Source organism: Cajanus cajan, chromosome 3, assembly GCF_000230855.2.
Source record: "Cajanus cajan strain Asha chromosome 3, NIPB_CcT2T_4, whole genome shotgun sequence".
Classification (NCBI taxonomy): Eukaryota; Viridiplantae; Streptophyta; class Magnoliopsida; order Fabales; family Fabaceae; genus Cajanus; species Cajanus cajan.
Genome location: NC_138519.1, coordinates 67,117,344 through 67,124,933, shown reverse-complemented (window position 1 = coordinate 67,124,933; position 7,590 = coordinate 67,117,344). Strand labels below are relative to the sequence as shown.

The following is a 7,590-nucleotide window of genomic DNA, read 5'->3' as shown; positions in this document are numbered from 1 at the left end:
TGAGGGTTTATCAAAGGAATTTTAATAACCGACTGAAATATAAAAAGAAAATTGGAAAAATTGTTGTAAACAAATGGATTTAAATGAAGTGGAAAAGGAAAATAAATGTTTAAAAAGATAATTTATATCGATTCCGTGGAAACCTCAATTACATAAAAACAAAATCCCCCTATATTATATCATTTTTATGACGTATACACATTGCTCATTCTTATGGATGATAGTATATATATATATATATATATTTTTACATTGTCAATGTATTTTAATTAAATTCTATTTATCTTTTTACAATATAAATGTAACTTACTAACTGTAATAACTCAATTTCGTAAAAAAAAAAAAAGAACTAAACATGGAAGAAAAAATAATAGAAATAAAAATAGCAAAGAGGAAAAACACAAAAAAAAAAAATTCAACACAAATAAATTAATTATATACAAATATTACAAAAGAAAAAAAAAGAAAAAGAAAAAAGGAAACAGTTGATCAAGATCTTGTTCATCTGCTCCACATCCTTCCTGCCAAACTCTTGTCACACTTATTTTCTCAACAGTTGCTACAAAGCTACCAAACTTATATTCAGTGCTGCCTGCATGATCTCCAAATCTAAGGATTTTGGCAAAGGAAGAAATCAATCAGATCAATGAATTTAAATTCATATGTCTATAAATAACACTAAATGATCACGTGGGGGATGGTTCAGGAAGAAGAAATTCGAAATCAGAAAGACACGAAAAGTAAAAAAAACAAAAAGTGATTAACCTTTGTCGTCCGCCCCCGTCAGAGGAGATTTTCGACGGTGAGGATTCCTTTTTCTCCCTTCCTCTTCTCTGCGCCAACCGCCAAAAACCTCAGCGAACTCTCGACCACCAGGTCATTAGACTTGCACAAACCCTTAAACATCAAACTGCCTCGCCTTGTTGCACTCTGCCCTACGTGGCTGTATCAGCTGCCACTGACTTCACGATGTCGATCGAGCTGTCGCTAAGTGCAAGGAAGCCGATCTCCACAACGCATGGTCTCGTACCGTAATCACATGCTTGAAACCCATTTTCTTTTCCTTTCCCTCTTTTTTCTTCATTCCTTCTTCAACTACGAATCCCATGGTGTTGTGGCAGTATGGGTTAAGTTTTTAAAAAAGGAATTCTACCTGTCTGATGGGCACACTAAGTCTTCTAGTAGTTCAAAGGCCGAACGAGAGCTCCGATCCAATATGCTGGTGAAGGGGTTGGTACCTGCAAAAGGCACTCCAACGCTCAAATCAGGACAAGTACGAATATCTAGGGTAATTAATGAACAGTGACGTTACCTTTTGACCTGAGCTATTTATACTGACATTTATGGGCCATGGACCCCATGGGCCCTGCAACATATTTACCGTATTAGCTAATACACCTTAATCGACTAATTAACCCCTAATCTTTGATTAAGAGTACCAAATGATGATAGGCCGATCTTGGTGGCCGATTGACGTTCGGCTTCCTGGTTCTGCCATTCAGCGGCCGATAAGGTGGTGGCCAAACCCCCCTACCTGTACACTGCCCCCCAGCCTTGAAGGAAGGTGAAGCTTTCTTTAAGGGTAAAATGGAGACAGTTGCTAGGGTAAGGTGAACGGTTGCATACTTCTAACCGTTGGATTTCGGGGATCGAACGGTTACATTTTTTCAAAACTTGAATTTTCCCGCCCGTTTTTTGAGCTTATAAATAGCTGATTGGTAGGGCCATTCACACGTATTGCTCTCAACCGAATTGTGGTAGCCGAAGGTCTGAAGCCGATCTGACTAACGATTGTGGTTCTGTGAAGAAATTGGTAAGTTTTTATCGCCATGGTTAATACTTCTGAATTTGGTGAAGATGAAGACCAAGAGAATGTTGATGCCGAACCAGAGGGGGAGACCGAAACTCATACTCAGGATGACCCAATCAGCAACCCAGAGGATTAGTTGTAGGAGCACCTTGATTTTGTAGACAGGGGGCCGATAGAGCCTCCACTGTTTTAATGAAATGATGTTTTCTCTTTCGAACCCTTTTGTGTATTTTTGAATGAACGTGGATTTGAATTGTTTCTGTCAACTTAAGACTTAGCGATATTATGCCAAGAATACTTGATTAATAAAGACCACAAAAACAATCATTTAAATAGACTCGTTCTTAATTAGCCTAACCGAGTGGAAATCACTTTGGAAATGCCTTGCTTTCTATTTGAAACCGAGTGAAGGCCACTCGGAAATTCTTTGGTTTCTAAGCAAAATTGGGTGAGGACTCACTCGGAAATGCTGTACTTTCTAAGCAAAACCGAGTGAGAACTTATTCGGAAATGCTTTACTTTCCAAGCAAGACCGAATGAGGACTCACTCGAAATTGCCTTGCTTTCTAAGCAAAACCGAGTGAGTACTCACTCGGGAAATGCTTTGGTTTCTTAGCATAACCGAGTGGAACTCACTCGGAAATGCTTTACTTTCCACGCAAGACCAAGTGGATTCACTCGGAATTGTGTTGCTTTCTGGGGCAAGACCGAGTGGATTCACTCAGAATTGCGTTGTTTTCTGAGCAAGATCGAGTGGATTCACTCGGAATTGCGTTGCTTTCTGAGCAAGACCGAGTGGATTCACTCGGAATTGCGTTGCTTTCTGGGGCAAGACCGAGTGGATTCACTCGGAATTGTGTTGCTTTCTGGGGCAAGACCGAGTGGATTCACTCGGAATTGCGTTGTTTTCTGAGCAAGACCGAGTGGATTCACTCGGAATTGCGTTGCTTTCTGGGCAAGACCGAGTGGATTCACTCGGAATTGAGTTGCTTTTTGGGCAAGACCGAGTGGATTCACTCGGGAGGGAAGCCTTTTGCATGAATTTCCGAAGGCACATCCTTGGCCGATTTGAACAACTTGGGAGGGAAGCCTTTTGCGTGAATTTCCGAAGGTACATCCTTGGCCGAGTTGATCAACTCAGGAGGGAAGCCTTTTGCGTGAATTTCCGAAGGCACATCCTTGGCCGAGTTGATCAACTCGGGAGGGAAGCCTTTTGCGTGAATTTCCGAAGGCACATCCTTGGCCGAGTTGATCAACTCGGGAGGGAAGCCTTTTTGTAACAGCTTGAATGAAGATAATACACAGAATGAGTTGAAATGTGTTTCATTAATATGATGTGCCTCGTTAAAAACCTTGTCGGCCAAAACCCCTTTTCACTTTTTTATAAGGGGAGAAAAGACCGATCAAGGAAAAGAGTGCACTCTTGTGATTACATTGTCATCGTATTACAAGAACTAACTATAGTATGTTTTCAAATGCGATGCGTTCCATGTTCTTGGGATGACTTTGCCCGAGAGCTCTTCAAGTTTATATATGCACCGTTGTCGAGGCTGTGTCGGACTCGAAATGGGCCATCCCAATTTGCTGCCAATTTGCCTTCCCGTGGATTACATCTTGCCGTTCCTTGAACTCTCCATACCAAATCTCCTTCCTTGAAGCTTCTCTTGGTGAGATTAGAATTGAATCGCCTGACCATTTGCTGTTTACAAGCTTGAGCTATGATCTGGGCCTTGGTGAGGACTTCGTCAATCATATCGACTTCGGCTCGGAGCGATGCTTCATTAGCAACCTCATCAAAATGTTGCCGCCGAAAGGATGGTTCCCCAACTTCGACAGGGATCATGGCGTCAGTGCCATATGTTAGCCGAAAAGGTGTCTCCTTAGTTGTGGATTGAGGCGTGCACTGATAAGCCCACAGGACTTCTAACAATTCCTCGGCCCAAGCTCCCTTGACGTCTCCCAATGGCTTCTTTAACTCAGTGAGGATCACCTTATTAGCCGCTTCGGCTTGACCGTTGGATTGCGGATGTTCTACTGATGTAAACCTGTGTTTAATGCCGAGATCTTGAATAAATCGATTGAGTTTTTGATCGGTGAATTGCAGACCATTGTCAGTTATGAGGGCATGTGGAATGCCGAAGCGAGTAACGATGTTCTTCCACAAAAACTTCTGGACATTGGCAGCTGTGATATTGGCCAACGGCTCAGCCTCGACCCATTTTGTAAAGTAGTCTACAACAACTAATAAAAACTTGCATTGGCCCTTAGCAATTGGGAATGGTCCGAGGATATCCATGCCCCACATTGCAAATGGCCAAGGTGAGCTAATACCATGTAACTCTTCAGATGAAGCATGAATAAGATTGTCGTGCCGTTGGTATGACACGCAACGCTTAACCAATTTTGCACAGTCATCCTTGAGGGTTGGCCAATAATACCCCGCTCGAAGCACCTTCGTGGCTAGGGTTCGTCCTCCTGAGTGAAAACCGCATATTCCTTCATGAATCTTTCTCAAGACATAGTCCGCTTGTACCGAATCAATACATTTCAATAGTGGGACCGAAAAACCTCTGCGGTATAACTCTCCTCCAACAATTGAATACCTGGCTGCCTGTGTTCGGAGTTTTTGGCGGCAAATGGGTCAGATGGCTCCTTGCCATGTTCAAGGTAATCTGTTATATCGGTGATCCATGTTCGAGTGGGCTCCCCAACCGTCATGCATTCGGTAGGTGTTACACTCGGAGTTGTAAGGTCTAGGTGAAGTGTGGTTCGTAACTGTCCAGGTTTCCGAGTACTGCTTGTTAACCGAGCTAACTGATCAGCCCTCTAGTTATGTTCTCTCGGCGTGTGCCTTACTTGGACTTCATCAAAAGTACTACACATTCTTTGAAACAAATGATAGTATTTCAACAAGCTAGAATCTTTAACCTGGAAGTTGTCATTTACTTGCTCTGCTACGACTTTCGAGTCGGTCCAGCACACCAATCGTCTGGCCCCGAACTCTTGTGCAAGTCTTAAACCTGCCAACAATTCTTCGTACTCGGCTTGGTTGTTCGAAGCTTTGAACGCAAACCGCAATGATTGTTCGAGAGTCAGCCCTGTTGGTCCTTCAAGGATTATACCAGCTCCACTACCTTGATTGTTTGAAGAGCCGTCCACATGCATCGTCCACAAATCACTCAGAAAGTGACCCTTCGGCTGCAATTCATTAACAAAATCCGCCAAGTATTGAGACTTGACCAGAGCCCGTGGTTCGAAACTAATGTCGAATTCTGATAGTTCAATCGACCAAGCCATCATCCGCCCTGCTAATTCTGGTTTACGCAAAACCTTGGCGATCAGGCAGTCAGTTCGGACTATGACACGATGACTCTGAAAATACTGTCTGAGGCGTCGAGCAGTGTGAACAAGTCCTAACGCCACCTTTTCTAGGAGCTGATATCTCGTCTCGGCCTCCTGTAACATGCGACTAATATAGTAAATGGGTTGTTGCCCCCCTTTCTGTTGAATAAGAACGGCGCTGATTGCCTCATTCGATACACATAAATAGACCACCATATCAACCTCAGGAGCGGGTTTTGAAAGGATGGGAGGAGAGCCGAGACGTTCCTTCAACGTCCGAACCACTTTTTCACATTCGATCGACCATTCAAACCTTTTCACCTTTCTTAACAATCCAACGATGGGTTTCTCTATCTCGGCTAAACATGGGAGGAACCTTGACAAAGCTGTGAGCCGTCCTGCTAACTTTTGAACTTCTTTGAGGTTCTGGGGACTCACCATGTTGATGATTGTCATGCATTTATCAAGATTGGCTTCAATACCCCTTGCCGACAGCATAAAGCCGAGGAATTTTCCACCTGATACACCAAATACACACTTTTCGGGGTTCAGCCTCATATCATATCTGCGCAACTGTTGGAACACCTCCGAAAGGTCAACTACGTGTTGAGCAAGGTTTCCGGACTTGACAACCATATCGTCGACATACACCTCCATATTCCTACCGAGTTGGTGTCGAAAAACTTTATTCATCAACCTCTGATAAGTTGCGCCTGCATTTTTCAACCCGAAGGGCATTACCTAATAGCAATAATTGGTCGAGTCAGTTATGAAGGCTGTCTTTTCCTCATCGCGGGGATGCATGGGGATTTGATTATACCCCGAATAAGCGTCGAGAAAGGTGAGGACTTTGTGGCCGGAGGCACCATCAACTAGCCGATCGATGTTCAGGAGTGGGTAAGCATCTTTTGGGCATGCTTTATTGAGATTAGTGTAATCAGTACACATTCTCCATTTTCCGTTCAGCTTTTTCACCATTACGACATTTGCCAACCAAGTGGTGTAGTGAACTTCCCGAATAAACCTGGCTTCAAGTAACTTGGCAACCTCTGTCTCAACTGCAAGTTTTCGATCCGTTCCCATTTTCCTTTTACGCTGAGCAACCGGTCTTGCTTCGGCACAAATTGATAATTTATGACACATGACATTCGGGTCTATGCCAGGCATGTCAGAAGGTATCCATGTAAAAAGATCTTTGTTTTTCACTATTATCTGGCACAGGGTGGAACGATCTTCTTCAGATATATCGGCCCCAATGTATGTGACATGTGCTGGATGCGACCCGATTTGTAGCTGAATCTTTGATTCAATTGGCTCTACATGTTCCTCGTCATTCATTCTCGGGTCAAGGTCCCAAACTGGTCCCTCCACCGACGCCGAAGGGTCAACAACATGAACTCTCTTGGACTTTGAATTTCTCTCTTCAATAGGAGATAATCGCAAACTAGCGAAATAGCACTCTCGTGCGGCTTTCTGATCAGCGTGGATTGTAACGATCTTTCCCTTATCGGATGGAAACTTCATTGCTAGGTGTGGTGTTGAAACAATTGCCCCTAGCATGTTCAATGACGGCCGACCGAGGAGGATGTTATAAGATGTGTTAGCATCTACCACAATATACTTTATTTGAATTTCCCTGCTTTCTTGCTCGTGAACACAAAAACGAGTGAAAAGTTTAATATACCCCTTGGTGCTTACCCTTTCGCCTGCAAAGCCAACCAAGGGATCATCATAAGGGATTAACTCTTTTTCGGAGATACCCAACTGTTTGAAGGTGTTCCAATATAAGATGTCCGTCGAACTGCCCTGGTCGATCAATGTTTTCTTGACTATACAATTGTGGATTTCTACACTGATCACCATTGAATCGTCCTGCACCGGATCAATGCCTTGAAAGTCAGCATCAGTGAAAGTTATAGTTGGCAATCTTCGTGAAGGTTGCCTATCAACAGCGTGAACCGATCGGATGGCTCGCATGTGCCTTTTTTGGGTTGAAGAAGTTGAGCCCCCGCCCGCAAATCCACCTGCGATTGTGTTAATGACTCTCCTATGCGAAGGTGCCGGGTCATCCTTCCGGTCTCTCGACCTGCTTCGTTCACAACGAGGCCTGTCACAACGATTCTGTGTAGGTGGATCCTGGTGCCGAGGTTGGTATGAAGAGCGAGGCCGAGATGAGCCTGACCGATCAACGAAATTATGCAATTGGCCTTGTTTAATCAAATCTTCAATCTTATTCTTTAAAGCAACACATTCTTCGGTGGAATGACCACGATTACGGTGATACCTACAAGACTTGTTGGTATCAGCACGTGGTGGTGTAGAAGCTCTCTTCGAACTGCCAGTACTTCGGACGCGAGAGCTTGTTCTAATACTGCTGCCCTGCTGGTGTTCAAGGGTGAATAATGAGAGTATTTCGGCCCACGCACGGGCCGATCTCT

The 7,590-nt window shown here is 43.8% G+C and overlaps 1 protein-coding gene and 1 long non-coding RNA gene across 2 annotated transcripts; both read right to left on the bottom strand.

The window, feature by feature from the left end:
* Positions 1-411: 411 nt before the first annotated feature.
* LOC145956590 (uncharacterized) lies at positions 412-1,535 on the bottom strand. The gene is made up of 2 exons (XR_014432828.1): positions 766-1,535; positions 412-609 (listed from the first exon to the last, which is right to left on the bottom strand). It is a non-coding gene; the product is annotated as an uncharacterized LOC145956590 (long non-coding RNA).
* A 4,358-nt stretch (positions 1,536-5,893) lies between these two features.
* LOC145956419 (uncharacterized) lies at positions 5,894-7,129 on the bottom strand. The gene has a single exon (XM_083072016.1). The coding sequence runs from the start codon at positions 7,127-7,129 to the stop codon at positions 5,894-5,896; it is 1,236 nt and encodes a 411-aa protein (XP_082928142.1).
* Between the last annotated feature and the right edge of the window lie 461 nt (positions 7,130-7,590).

Excerpts from the sequence above, each read along its gene's own strand:
- LOC145956419 (XM_083072016.1), bottom strand. The coding sequence starts at position 7,129 with ATGCGAGCCATCCGATCGGTTCACGCTGTTGATAGGCAACCTTCACGA.